Raw genomic sequence first — 15,005 nt, 5'->3', positions numbered from 1 at the left:
ACGCCGCCCCTACGGATGCCAGCAATGCTGGTATTATCTCTGAGCGCGACTGCAAGCGGCTCTATAGCCATATCGAAAAGAATTGGGCTCAGTGGGCAGCCTTGACGTGTTCCACGGCCTAGTTTAAAAGGTTGGGAAGTTATGCCATTAGTCTGAACCGATGCAGTGGGGGCAGCATATAGCAGCTTGGCCCAGCCTATAAACATAGGGCCAAAGCCAAACTTACCCAAAACTAAAAACAAATATCTGCATTCGACACGATCGAACGCCTTCTCCGCGTCAATAGAAACAATACACTCTGGGGTTCGGTCGTGAGAAGGCGTATATAGCACATCCAGTAGGCGTCGGACATTGAAGAACGAATGGCGGTTTTTCAATAAAACCTGTTTGATCAGTGGATATTATATGAGGAAGGGCTTCGTCCAGTCTGAGGGCTAGGACCTTCGCCAGAATTTTAGCATCAGTGTTGAGCAACGAGATAGGATGATAAGAGGCAGGGTTGGTGGGGTCCTTCCCTTTCTTCACAATGAACATTATGAATGCCTGTCAGCGATGGTGGAAGTGAACTACGGTGGTGTGATTCAAGGAGAGCGGCGGCAAGTTGCGTTGAAAGGGGCTTCGAGAACTGCTTAAAAAATTCAGCGGGGAATCCGTCTGGCCCAGGCGTCTTCCCAGACTGCATCGAAGAGATAGCTTGAGCTAGTTCAGCTTGAGTTATAGGAGCCTCCAGCTTCTTGATTAGATCTGGCGGAATAGAGGGAATGGGCAGAGAGTTGAGAATGGTGCTTATCCTTGACTCATCCCCGTCAAATTCTGAGGAGTATAACCGAGAGTAAAAGTTCCTAAAAGTATTATTGATCTCCATCGGATTGGAAGTGATTACCCCATTATCAGAGCGGATCCCAGCTATATGTTGTTTGGCTCTGCGGCCTTTTAGCAAATTAGCGAGCAGCTTCCCTGATTTCTCCCCATGTTCGTATATTAAGCTATTGTTTTTTAATAAATTATTTTGTGTATGATATGTTGATAAAAGGTCAAATCTGGTTTTGAGATATTACAAAGTTTTCTAACAAGCCATAACTCAGTTTCCTTGGTAACGGGAGATATTCTAGTCCGCTCAGCTCCGCTCGGATAGTTTCTTTTCTCTCCTCTTCTGCATCCCAGTCCTCAAAATGGTTAAATTCACCAAATAGATGAAAAGAGATGACAAAATTCCTCATGTCTCCATCCTGCAGTAGCCGGCTCTTCTTCTCTGAATCTCCGTTGCCGTTGTTACCACCTGGCAGTTGATTATCACTTTTAACCTCCACCTGCCAGCCAATCAGAATCCAGTATTCACACAGACCGTGGTATAAGTGCCTTTAGTGTATTTTGCGGTTTGCTGTGGTGTTATCTTAAAACTCCCATTTTGGTATTTAGAAAAGTAGTTGGAGGACAAACGTGTCAAAAGGAGCGTGCACTTCTCTCCTAATGCGTTCAATTAGTGCCCGTTATTGTTCCCTCGAGTGGCTCAATCTAATCACAGATAATCAGACCTGCAGGCGTAAGACGGGATGACATTTGGGTGTTTGTCCGTCTGATCCGGAGCCGTCAGGCTCCGATGAATCACTACTCACTCTCACTCCTCACTCTCACTCCTCACTCTCACTACTCACTCTCCACGGAGAAGAAGAACTAACCAGCAGCAACTGCAGTCTGTTCAGAAAGTGCATCGTCCTGTTTTTATTAGAATGCTAGTTATGGCCTCAATTCAGGAAGCATTTCCATCGTAACCAGGCAATCCCTCTTCTTCCCCTGGTACGGAATCATCTGTTTCCCCGTCACAAACCCACATTGCTTTTGAAACGGGGTGGTGTTTTTTGATGACCTCTTTGTGGATCACACGTTCGCTTCATTTGACTTACTGCAGAAAGATAATAACATTCCAAGGAGTCACTTTTTCAGATATTTGCAGGTGCGCAGCTTTGCTAAAAAGCACTTCCCATTTCCCATTTTTGTTTCCTTCTTCCGACGAAATTAGGGCCTTTTTCCCCCTAAACGTGCCCAAAAAGTCACCAAATTTTGCACCAAGCCAGTCCTGGTGAAAAATGTGATATTTAATGGTTTGCATTAATGGGCGTGGCCTAATGGCTCAACAGCGCCCCCTAGAAAACTTTGTGCCTCAAGCCCCACAATACGGTTTGACCTACATGCACGAACATCGCTACACACCTGTATCATGTCGCAACTTCAAGAAAAGTCTCTTGGCGCCATGGCCCAAACCCAACCGGCAGTCGGCCATTTTTTTTTATTTTATTTTTTTAAACTTCTTTTTATTGGGGTTTTGCATTTTTCAAAACATACAGAAAATAGAAAATTAAAACTGCATGGTTTCATACATAAATATTTTGATACAATAGAAACAAAGGCATTCAAACAAAAGAAAAAAAAAAAAAAAGGGGGTGTCATGTTACATCCGTTTTTGGAAGTCGGCCATTTTGAATTAATCGTGTCATTTTGGTGCAATTTATGCCATTCCTTCGGCAGTTAATACGGCCTGAACCGTAACGTGCACCCAGGTGTGTTATACATCAAAATGTGTGTCTCTATCCTGCGACGACGCGCATTACTTTTCTCTTTCAAAAGTGTTACCGTGGCGACGCTAAACGCCAAAAAGCGCGCCCCCCCTTCATCTGATTGGTCCATATTTGATAGTTCCTATTTTCTGCCATAACTTTTGAATGGTTTGATATAAAGACTCGTGGGTGGTGTCATCGGACTTAGTTTTGAGTCCTTGACCTTTTTTGGTGAAAATTGCACGGGCGAGCGCCCGTTCATCGCTGCTTGCAGCTTTAATGTTAGTTATTTTATTTATTCATTTACTTTTATCGTTTCTGACCTTGTAAGGGGTTGATTTGTTAGTGAATGTTCATTCTTCTGTTACATGGAAAAAGCTATAAATAAAGTGTTTAAAAGAAGAAGAATGGTAGTGATGAGGTGGAGGTGTTGGAGTTTGTTCACTCAGCAGATGTTGATTGTTTCTCTCGTCTCCTCTCAGATTCTGCTGAGTCTGTTTGTGGCCGTTATCCTGGATAACCTGGAGCTGGACGAGGACTTGAAGAAGCTTAAGCAGGTGAGACGTTTGTCTGACATCGTAATGGAGAAAGATTTCACTCTGAAGTTTGAAAGAGCATCGCAAAAGTTTCTTTGTTTGGATCACGCAGCAACTTTTTAAAAGTTGTAAGTGAGATGTTGCTGATGTGACAAAACCAGTACTGGAGTTGATGGGGGATGAGGGGGATGAGGGGGGATGGCATCCCCACTGAAATAAAAACGGTCCAAATCATCCCCCCTGAAATAAAAACGGTCCAAATCATCCCCCCTGAAATAAAAACGGTCCAAATCATCCCCCCCTGAAATAAAAACGGTCCAAATCATCCCCCCCTGAAATAAAAACGGTCCAAATCATCCCCCCCTGAAATAAAAACGGTCCAAATCATCCCCCCCTGAAATAAAAACGGTCCAAATCATCCCCCCCTGAAATAAAAACGGTCCAAATCATCCCCCCTGAAATAAAAACGGTCCAAATCATCCCCCCCTGAAATAAAAACGGTCCAAATCATCCCCCCCTGAAATAAAAACGGTCCAAATCATCCCCCCCTGAAATAAAAACGGTCCAAATCATCCCCCCCTGAAATAAAAACGGTCCAAATCATCCCCCCCTGAAATAAAAACGGTCCAAATCATCCCCCCTGAAATAAAAACGGTCCAAATCATCCCCCCCTGAAATAAAAACGGTCCAAATCATCCCCCCTGAAATAAAAACGGTCCAAATCATCCCCCTGAAATAAAAACGGTCCAAATCATCCCCCCTGAAATAAAAACGGTCCAAATCATCCCCCCCTGAAATAAAAACGGTCCAAATCATCCCCCCCTGAAATAAAAACGGTCCAAATCATCCCCCCTGAAATAAAAACAGTCCAAATCATCCCCCCTGTAAAACTGCCATCCCTCCTTTCCATCCCTTATGTCATTTCATCAATGAATGTGGTTTTACTGCTATTTCTACATTTAGAGTCATCACCAGAAAAATAACTTATTTGACAATTTTCACCTGTTTCAAGTAAATTTTCACTTGAAATAAGTAGGAAAATCTGCCCCAGGACAAGATTTATCTTCTCACATCATAAAAAATAAGATAAAAGGAGCAGAATGAAGCATAAACCAAAACAAAGAGCATCTGGATATAAAGTGTATACAGTGTACAGTAGGGGTGGGCAAAAATATCGATATGGCAATATATCGCGATACTTTTCCAGCTGATTCAATATCGATATTCAAATTTTGAATATCAATTTTTTTTTTAATATATATTTTTTATCCCCAATTTTTTCCTTTCATATTCGCCACATAATTAAAGCAACCTCATACTAAATTTAATGTTAATTTTATATGATGTAAATAATTTGAAAAACATATACAAATATGTTGTAACTTTAGCTTGTATAGTTATAATAAAACATTTTTTTGACTCAGTTTGTCTCATGAATTGTCACTATAATCTGATGAACGTGACACTCGGATTTTAAGATCCATAAAGCTTTTTACAGTTTTCAGCAAACTTTATATAACATCGCAATATATCGCAAAATTTGGATATCGCAATATCGTATCGTATCGTATCGTATCGTGACTCAGGTATCGTGATGTGTATTGTATCGTGAGGTCCTTGGCAATACCCACCCCTAGTGTACAGTGTACATGTACGTTAATAGTTTGCTTAAAGTGTTTGGGAAGTTGTCACGGCAGAAACGAATGAAGGAATATCTTTATTTTTTATTTTTTATGTTCCTTATCAAGGGGAGTAGTAGTTGTTTTTCATTTGTTGTTGTGCCGGCGGAGCAGACATCTATTAATGAAGAGAGAGCGAGTGAAACCACTCGTGCAGGTTTTTAATGGCTTCTCCTCCAGCCGGCCGAGCACGGACGCTTCCTCGCCTCGCGCTAATTGGAAATAATGCAGAAACAAATTACAGCTGAGAGAAGTCGGTGCAGTCCAGCGCGTTTCATCCCGTCACTTATTCCTCTGATGGAACAGTGGACGCACTGGTGCATTCTGGGAGGAGGATCACATTTTCACGGAAGAGTATCAGGGCCGTGCAGGAGAAAAGATATCTGAGAGGGGAAGGTTTTTTTTTATTGTGCACTTCGAGAAAAAAGTCGAAATGTCAAAAATAATGTTGAAATACAATTTCAAGAATAAAGTCGACATTTCGACTTTTTTCTCAACATTTAAACTTTTTTCTCAAAGTGCATAATGAAAAAAAATCTTCCTCCTCTAAAATATCATTTTTATTTTTCTCCTGCCTGGCCCTGATTCTCTTCCGTACATTTTAGATGCGTTTATGTCTGAATCAGTGGAGTCTGAGTCGGAGGATGCGGTTGCCAGGCAACACTTCTCCCTGTTGTTACTACGACCAACGTCTGGCAAAATGAATCTGTCCAGTGACATCATACACTGCAAAAACTCAAAATCTTAACAAGAATATTTGTCTTATTTCTAGTTGAAATGTCTCATTTTAGTAAAAAAATCTCATTACACTTAAAACGAGACTCATCACTGGAAAAAACAACAATTTTCACCTGTTTCAAGTAGATTTTCACTTGAAATAAGTAGAAAAATCCAGTGGAACAAGATTTCTTTTGCTTGTAATGAGAAGATAAATCTTGTTCCACTGGCAGATTTTTCTACTTATTTCAAGTGAAAATCTACTTGAAACAGGTGAAAATTGTTGTTTTTTTCCAGTGATGAATCTTGTTTTAAGTGTAATGAGATTTTACTGTTTATTATTATTTTCGATTTCGGTTTCGGCCACAAATGTTCATGTTGGTGCATCACTACTAAATACTACTGCATTGTTCCAAAATTATTAATTCTGTCTCAAATTATTCTAGGGGGGGACAGCTTTACTAATGGGGGGGACTTGTCCCCCCTGTCCCCCCCGGGATTTTCGCCCCTGTGTTTTTTGGTAAGTGACCGTGGTATAAGCGGATAATGCCCTTCCAGGTGATATTAACATAAATATATAAGTTCCCGCCCCGCGTCGTCCATATATTTATGTTAATGGACCTCTTATTTCAAGTGAAAATGTACCTGAAACAGGTGAAAATTGTCAAATAACAAGTTATTTATCTGGTAATTGATGATTTTTTGACTAAAGATGAGATATTTTAACTAGAAATAAGATTTTGCAGTGCACCTGAGAGGTCTGAGTTACTGATGCTCTTGAGGGATGCTGCGCGGCGTTCTGCCGTTACAGCGGCGTGAGGTCTGAGAGGGTGACGGATGATGGATGAGAGTCTGATCCTACAGACTCACCCCCCCCACCTGCGGGTGCTGCGGCGGTACAACCCCCCCTAGCAGCGACGGGGCGGCGGTACGACCGCCCCCCACCCCTCCAGCAGTGGGGGGGTGGATGTGGCTCACACTCCATTAGCTCGCCGTCCCGACGGCGTCTGGCAGGTTCCAGCTGGACCAGAGAGGATCATGGGAAATGAGCCTCCGTCAGCTGAGACGCATCACGTTGTTCCTGCTTCTCAGTTGAATCTCTGTCAATCTGAGCGCTGATTGATTGATTGATTGATTTGATTTATTTATTACATGTAAAAAGACAACAATTAAAAGAAAAAAAAAGAAAAAGACAAAAAAATACAAATAATTTCATCCTCTAACACTTAATATCTTAATTTACATGTGCAAAAAGCAGTAGGAAGAAGTGTAAACTTATTTAATCCTACCCCCATTCACTAATCATTTATTAACAAGTATTTATAATAACTAACTATACTATAATTATACTCACACACATACCTACACATACTGTAGTTGAGTATTTCTATATATTTGTACACACATGCCCCTATAAATATTTATGTAAATATACTTATTTACACCATACTATCTCTTTATTAATAATTATCTTGCTCTATATCAATATATCAATATCAATATATATATATATAAATATTGTATATATATATATATATATATATATATATATATATATATATATATATATATATATATATATATATATATATATATACAGTATATATATATATATATATATATATATATATATATATATATATATATATATACAAATACACACATACACATGCACATACAGTACACACATACAAAGCTGACACAGCTCTTCTGTCGTCCAGGGTTAAACTGAATCGGGGTGACTCGTCCATCTGACTATTCATTACTTCCAGCAGTTTGATCAGCTGCATTATGGGATGATTGTATTAGTCCTCCCCCACCAATCTCATTATTTATGAATTAGACTAAAAGCCCGGCTGCCGTTTGTGGGTTTAATGGACCGAGGACTGATCTGGGGATTTAGAGGAGAGGAAGAAAGAGAGGGAGGACTGAGAGACGGAGGAGAGGAAGGAGCCCCGCAGAGAATCCACATACTTTCTGTTCTTATCTTTTCAATTTCACCACATTCCCGGCCCGGCGGTCCTGAACCCGCCGGTCCTGGACCCGGATCCACCTTGCGCGCTTTTTGGCGTCTAGCGTTGCCACGGTAACGCTTTTGACTGAGAAAAGTAATGCACGTCATCACAGGATGGAGACGCACATTTTGATGTATAACACACCTGGGTGCACGTTACGGTTCGGGCTGAATTAACTGCCGAAGGAATGGCATAAATTGCGCCAAAATTACACGATTAAGTCAAAATTAAGTTGTCCTGTCTCGTCTTCAGAGTCTCTCCTTTTCACTCCTCCGAAATTCTACAATCATGGAATTGATTAACTGGTCTCTCAGCACAATTGACCAAACTTTTGCGACGAGAAGTCAGGGGGTAAGGGCGCCCTCCTGCCCCGATGGGACATTTTTTGCTGGATACACAATGGATTCCTACAAATATTGGAAACCGTTGTGTTTGGCGATCCTGTCCGTCGAGGACGTTGAAGATGCTTCATAATTGGATTTATGATAGCAGGATTTCTCTTGATCGGAGGGGGGGGATTCCTGGTGTACCGACAAACGCATAAGTCGTCAACAGCTGTTTTGGCTCTTTCCGAGCTGCCGGACGTGGCTGAGGGGATCAGCTCTGCGACCAACACTCAGACTTTAACGCGTGGAGAACAAAACCGCAAGCTGGATGCGATTTTTGAACAGAATCGCAGGCTAGCGGCGGTCTTTGAGCTCATTGGCAAGATGGATAAGACCTTGGAGAAGTTGGAAGCTCGGCTTGGCGGGAATTGATCACAATTCTTCTGATTGGAGTCGCCATTGATGAACCAGAGACTAAATGCAGACGGAAAATGAGTCTTTCTGTTTGCAATATATTTGTTGATTCTATAATCTGGCCTTGACAGAGCGGTTTGGCCGATCCCTCTAGTCACAATCTCCCTGGTGGAATGTAAACAAGGTGACTCTGCCCCCACTAACCCTCCCCTCTCAGGAACATCTGTGGACCTGTTTTCAGAACTGACCGAGCCGACTGATAACATCAAGGACATTGGCTGAGGAGCAGCTCTGAGCGAAGTTCACAGACTTACCGCTCACACACACACTTGCTGATAACCACACCTCCCTCATCTCAACGCCTCCCCCCCCCCCCCCCTCTTATCAGCCCCCCCCAACAGTCTCCGGGTTCGAGCACCACGAACTGCGTATTATACTCAGTGTGAAGATGTGCCCCCCCCCCATCCCGGTGTTACCCCAAGTACGGTCTAAAACAGCTTTTCAAACAGAAATGTGTCACTAATATCAGTTTTTTCCACTGCCAATCACGTGAATATAGTGTATATACAGTGTTGATTCATACTTCTACTGATAACTTCTGCAACCTACGTTTCCTGAAGGCAACATGACTGAGGAACGTCCCCCGCCTTCTCTGTTCTGCTGTCACTCATGATGCCACGCCCCTCTCAGTTGATGCCACGCCCCTCTCAGTTGATGCCACGCCCCTCTCAGTTGATGCCACGCCCCCCACGCCAGATCGGGGCCAAAAGTCTGAAACTGAAAAAAAAGATTTGAAACTGAAAAAAAAGAAGTGAAACTGAAAAAAAAGATCTGAAACTGAAAAAAAAAGATTTGAAACTGAAAAAAAGATCTGATACTGAAAAAAAAAATTAAACTGTAAAAAAATAAGTTCATGATCAAACCTTGAATTTTCAGGTTCAAATCTTAGCTTTTCAATTACAATTTTATTTTCAAATTAGCAAAACTTTTGGCCTTGATTTGGCTCCATAGATGGGCTGGATCGTTGCTCCAGATGCAGCTCCAGGCCTCGTCTGCAGGCCGTCGGGGTTGGAGGAGGAAACACCTGCAGGGGAGTTTAATCATCCTCCCTCAGGTGGAATTAAGCAGGAATAATCGACTTCATCCCCTCCGTGGTTTTACTTCTCCGTGACTTCAGAGCTAAAGACACAACAGCTTCTGTTCTCGCCCTCCACGTTCTCCATTAACCACTCCAAACTAATTTTCTTTCTTCTTTTGTTGCCATCTTCCTTCTTTTGTATGAAAGTAAGTGGGACATCCCCCTAAATGTGCTGTGTGTGTTTGTGTGGTGTTGTTTCCAGCGTGCTGCTGCCCTCATCAGGTACAAACCTGCAGCTGCAGGCGTGAAGATTAAATCTGTAGCTTTTACTGTCTCTGGAAACGGCAGACGTACTTAGTTACCGGTTCTGTGTTCATTAATGTCCTCCGTACCTTCAGCTGCTCCAAAACCTTCAGACCAGATTTTCCCAGAAGCCTCACCAGTTTTCTCCTTCCTTTTCCTCGTATCAGTCCTCCCTCCTCCATCCATCACGGCTGGCTGTAGATCAACCCAGTCTCACATAAAACCTGCCTACGTTGGTCCAAAGTGCAGAAACATAGAGGGGTTACAATAATAGGCCTAGAATTGTATAACTGTTACATTTTCTGACTATTCGTTTTGCGTCCAAGTCACGTGACTTTCAACATTCTGGCCGTGACACAAAAAAACATGGCGGACATTTATCATTTTTTAGTGAATAAAATCAATATTTTGAGTTAGTTTCTGCATAAAAATGCGTTTTGATTACATTTCTAGCGAGAAATATATATTTTACTTTCATAATATTCACTCAGTGAATGTACATAATCACTCGCTTGCTCGTTGTTGCAAAGATTTTCAATAAATCAATCGAATCAAAACGCATTTTTATGCAGAAACTAACTCAAAATATTGACTTTTTTCACAAAAAAATTTGAAATGTCCGCCGTGTTTTTTGGTGTTTCATTTCATTTCATTTTTATTTATTCCGATCATGGAAATATGCAAACAAAAGAAACAAACAGGTAAAATGACAACACAATCAAAAGCTTATTCCATAACCAGGAAGGAGCAGGAAGAAGAAAATCTTATTCTACCTCAAAACTAAACTGAACAATAATAACAGATTCTGCACAATTACTTAGTTAATATCACAAAGAAAGAAACACAAAAAAATCAAAGATAGATTGTCTGTCTCCATACGCATATATTATAATTTTAACTATTTCATCCATACATTACTATTTTTTTCTCTTTAAATTTCTTTTTTAAACTGAAATATGTTTATACAGCCCTTTAAATCCTAATGTAATGAATTCCATAACTTAATTCCAACAATTGAAACGCTCATCTGCTTTAAAGTTTGGGCAAATAAATAAATAAATAAAATTACATTTTCTACGACTATCTTCATTATTTGAACTGAAAATAAACATGTATTGTAAGTTTTCTGGTAATTATAAGTAAGTAAGTAAGTAAGTATAATATAGTCAGAAAAATGTAACAGTTGATTTTCTTCTTCCTGCTCCTTCCTGGTTATGGAATCTGCTTTTGATTGTGTTTCATTTTACTAGTTTGTTTCTTTTGTTTGCATATTTCCATGATCGGAATAAATAAAAATGAAATGAAATGAAACACCAAAAAACATGGCGGACATTTCTAATTTTTTAGTGAAAAAAATCAATATTTTGAGTTAGTTTCTGCATAAAAATGCGTTTTGATTTGATTGATTGATTGAAAAACTTCACAACAACGAGCAAGCGAGTGATTATGTACATTCACTGAGTGAATATTGTGAAAGTAAAATATATATTTCTCACTAGAAATGTAATCAAAACGCATTTTTATGCAAAAACTAACTCAAAATATTGATTTTATTCACTAAAAAATGAGAAATGTCCGCCATGTTTTTTGGTGTCACGGCCAGAATCTTGAAAATGACTTGGACGCAGAAGGAATAGGCAGAAAAATGTAACAGGTATACATTTCAAGGGCTATTATTGTAACCGCTCTACGTTTTTGCACTTTGGACCAACGTAGGCAGTTTTTTATGTGAGACTGGGTTGAGATAGTCCGTGTTCCAGAGCAGATATCAGAAACACTCACGGTGACAAAACTTACTTATGATTTCTGAAAATATCCATGTCTATAGATGATATTCTGGTATTAAACCTTCCTGAGTGGCAGCTGATCAGAGTTATCAGATCATGTTCAGAAAATTACATTTTAGATGCTGCTGCATATCCTGGTTTAGACTCATGTACAGGAAATCTGTTAATGTTTCACAATATTGTCTTTGGTATCATTTTAATCATTCATTCAAGCTAAGATGTGAATCTTTCTGACCAACATAGAGGTTTCTGCAGCTCTTTAAACTAGAAACAACACACATTTTTACACCATTTTCGCCTAAATGATATAGTATCTTTTATCCCTGTGTCATCAAGGAACAACAGAGACACAAAATACAAAAACTGGAAAACTCACAGGACCATAAGGATTCAGGAAATGTATAATATACCCCTACTATATCATTGTTGCAGGTCATTGTGAGCCTGAAACTAGAAGAGCATCATTAGAAACTATGAAACTATAACAGACACTAATGTCACAAACTGGTCTTTATCTGCAAATACACAACATAAAGGAACCAGCTTAGTTTTATAAACAACATTATAAACATAACAATATTGTAAACTAAATTAACATCGTTATTAATGGGAATATGTCAAGATCTGATTATAGTTGGGCTATCAAGTTCTGTGTAGTTAAGATAGAGTTACGAAGGTTAACCAAAAGTCATGAGTAAGTTTTGTCACCTTGAGTGGTTCTGACAGGTGAAGTGTTGGTTCTGGTCTCTGGATTATAGACTGGTACAGACCAGGTTCTGTCCAGACCCGGTTCTGTTCCAGGTTCTGTTCCAGTCTGGACTAATCTCTGTTTCCTCTCCAGCTGAAGCAAAGTGAAGCCAACGCCGACACCAAGGAGAAGCTGCCGCTGCGACTCCGGATCTTTGAGAAGTTTCCCAACCGACCTCAGATGGTGAAGATCTCCAAGCTGCCGTCGGACTTCACCGTGCCGCGGATCAGGTACAGAACCGGGAAAAACACCAGCAAACACACCAGTAAACACCATAGGTCGGACTTCACCGTGCCGCGGATCAGGTACAGAACACTTCACCGTGCCCCGGATCAGGTACAAATACTTCACCGTGCCCCGGATCAGGTACCAAACCGGGAAAAACACTGGTAAAAACACCAGCAAACACACCAGTAAACACCCGGATCAGGTACAGAACCGGGGGAAACACCAGCAAATACACCAGCAAAAACACCAGTAAACACACCAGTAAACACCATAGGTCAGACTTCACCGTGCCCCGGATCAGGTACAGAACCGGGGAAACACCAGTAAACACACCAGCAAAAACCAACAAAACCACCAGCAGAAACACCAGTAAATACCAGAGGGGTATTTATTCCAGAAAGCAGGTTCCATAAACTCTGAGTCGAACCCTGAACTCTGATTAACCCTGAGATTGGAAACTCCGAGTTTCCGCCACTTCTCTGTCACTCCAAACCAAAGACTCTGGTTCATCTTGGAAGTAACTGGAAGTTACTCGTGTCATTTGTTGATGTTTTTTTCCAGGATTCTGATTGGCTAGCATGACTTTATCTTCTCGTTACACTGCCCCCTGCAGGTTTGGCTGCTCATAGCACCTTAACAGATATTTATGCAGGTTCCTGGAAATGATGGGATTTTTATAAACGAAGAGGGGGAAATATCTGTTTTTGAGAAATTTTGAGAAAAAAGTTGAAATTTTGAGAGAAAAGTCGAAATTTTGAGAAAAAAGTTAAAATTTTGAGAAAAGAGTCGAAATTATGAGAAAGATGTCGAAATTTTGAGAAAAAAGTTAAAATTTGGAGAAAAAGTCGAATTTTTTAGAAAAAAGTTGAGAAAAAAGTCGAAATTTCGAGAAAAAAGTCAAAATTTTGAGAAAAAGTCCAAATTTAAAGAAAAAAGACGAAATGTCGAGAAAAAAGTCAAAATGTTGAGAAGTAACTCCACTTCTCTGTAACTCCAAACGAATACCTTAACAGATATTTATGATGGTATTTTTCAAAACGTAGAGGCGGAAATATCCGTTTTTGTAAATACCCGGCTACGTGGAAACGTGGCCTAAAATACGGTGGCCGAGACCCGCCATTGCTGAAAATAAAAGTAACGCTGCAAACAAAAAGAAACCCCACTGCAAATAAAAGAAACAAACAACGCAAATAAAAAAGCCACAACGGAAGTGAATTACCGGGGACTATTTTTGCCGATGCACCGGTGTTGCACATAAAAAATGACACGTAGCAACGTTGAACACTAACCTGTTCACTTATTTTCTCGTTAGTTGTTCTTCTTATTCCTCGCTCTTCTTATTTCTTCCTTTCCACTTACGTCCTCTTCGTCTTCTTCTTCTCCTCTCACGTAAAAAACACTGGTGCATCAGCAAAAATAGTCCCCGGTAATTCACTTCTGTTGTGGCTTTTTTATTTGTGTCGTTTTTTTTTTATTTGCAGCAGCGTTTATTATTGTATTTGCAGCGGGGTTTCTTTATATTTGTATTTATTTTCAGCAATGGCGGGTCTCGGTCACCGTATAAAAAACCTCGTCTGCAGCGGTCTGGTCTGCAGTGCTAACAGCTCCCACCAACATGATGCATTAATGATATATAATAATAATAATATAATGTAAGTTTCCCATTCCAACTCATTTAGTAGGAAACCACTGGATAGATTCCTGATATCTGAGTTTATTCTGTGTTATTTTGGTCCAGGGAGAGTTTTATGAAGCAGTTCATCGACCGGCAGCAGCAGGACACCAACTGTCTGTTCCGCCGTCTCCCGTCAGCGTCCTCGTCCTCCTGCGACCACTCCAAACGCTCGGCCATCGAGGACAACAAGCACATCGACCAGAAGGTACAGGTCACACCCACCTGCACTGGAAAGATATGATACATGTAAAGATGTAAAAGTTCTGACTGGGTCATGGCGGCCTGTTAGACGCTACACCAGAAATGGCAAACTAACAAATAAAGAACTAACTCTTTGCTCTTGCAGCTTCGCAGGTCAATATTTAGCATTCGAGCGCGAAACCTGCTGGAAAAAGAGACGACGATCAATAAAATCCTCCGGTAAGATGCAACACATCCCTCCAGAGAGACAGCCTAGCCTAGCCTAGCCTTTCCTAGCCTTGTCTAGCCTAGCCTAGCCTAACCTAGCCTAGCCCAGCCCTGCCTAGCCTAGCCTAGCCTAACTGCTGTGTTTCCAGGGCATGCACGAGGCAGCGGATCCTCAGCGGGTCGTTGGACGGCCAACCGACCAAAGAGAGATCCATCCTCAGCGTTCAGCACCACATCAGACAGGAACGCAGGTCTGTACACACACACACACACACACACACACACACACACACACACACACACACACACGTGCCCCCATGCATCCCAGCCTCACAGACTGCGTTTCCAGCATCAATAACGCTTTTAAAACCCGAATATTAGCAATAACCTGAATTTGCACGGCCATGTAAACACCAATAACCCCTTTGAATAACCAGAATTTGCTCATATTCTGGTTTTTAAAAACCCCAATATGAGCCCTGGGTTACTCCTTTTAAAACCTGAATATTGGGTCATGTAAACACCAAACAGAATAT

The 15,005-nt window shown here is 40.9% G+C and overlaps 1 protein-coding gene across 5 annotated transcripts in view; it reads left to right on the top strand.

The window, feature by feature from the left end:
• Window positions 1-15,005, top strand: part of nalcn (sodium leak channel, non-selective) — a 115,879-nt gene that overhangs the window by 64,172 nt on the left and 36,702 nt on the right. For 4 of the 5 annotated variants that reach the window (XM_061724668.1, XM_061724665.1, XM_061724664.1 and 1 more), the window contains 5 exons: window positions 3,038-3,112; window positions 12,252-12,388; window positions 14,125-14,266; window positions 14,408-14,481; window positions 14,619-14,720. In XM_061724668.1, coding sequence (XP_061580652.1) covers window positions 3,038-3,112; window positions 12,252-12,388; window positions 14,125-14,266; window positions 14,408-14,481; window positions 14,619-14,720 — 530 coding nt within the window. The remainder of the gene's footprint in view (window positions 1-3,037; window positions 3,113-12,251; window positions 12,389-14,124; window positions 14,267-14,407; window positions 14,482-14,618; window positions 14,721-15,005) is intronic. The other variant, XM_061724667.1, reaches the window with a different exon arrangement.

Source organism: Cololabis saira, chromosome 6 (assembly GCF_033807715.1).
Source record: "Cololabis saira isolate AMF1-May2022 chromosome 6, fColSai1.1, whole genome shotgun sequence".
Classification (NCBI taxonomy): Eukaryota; Metazoa; Chordata; class Actinopteri; order Beloniformes; family Belonidae; genus Cololabis; species Cololabis saira.
This window is presented reverse-complemented; position numbering and strand designations above follow the sequence as displayed.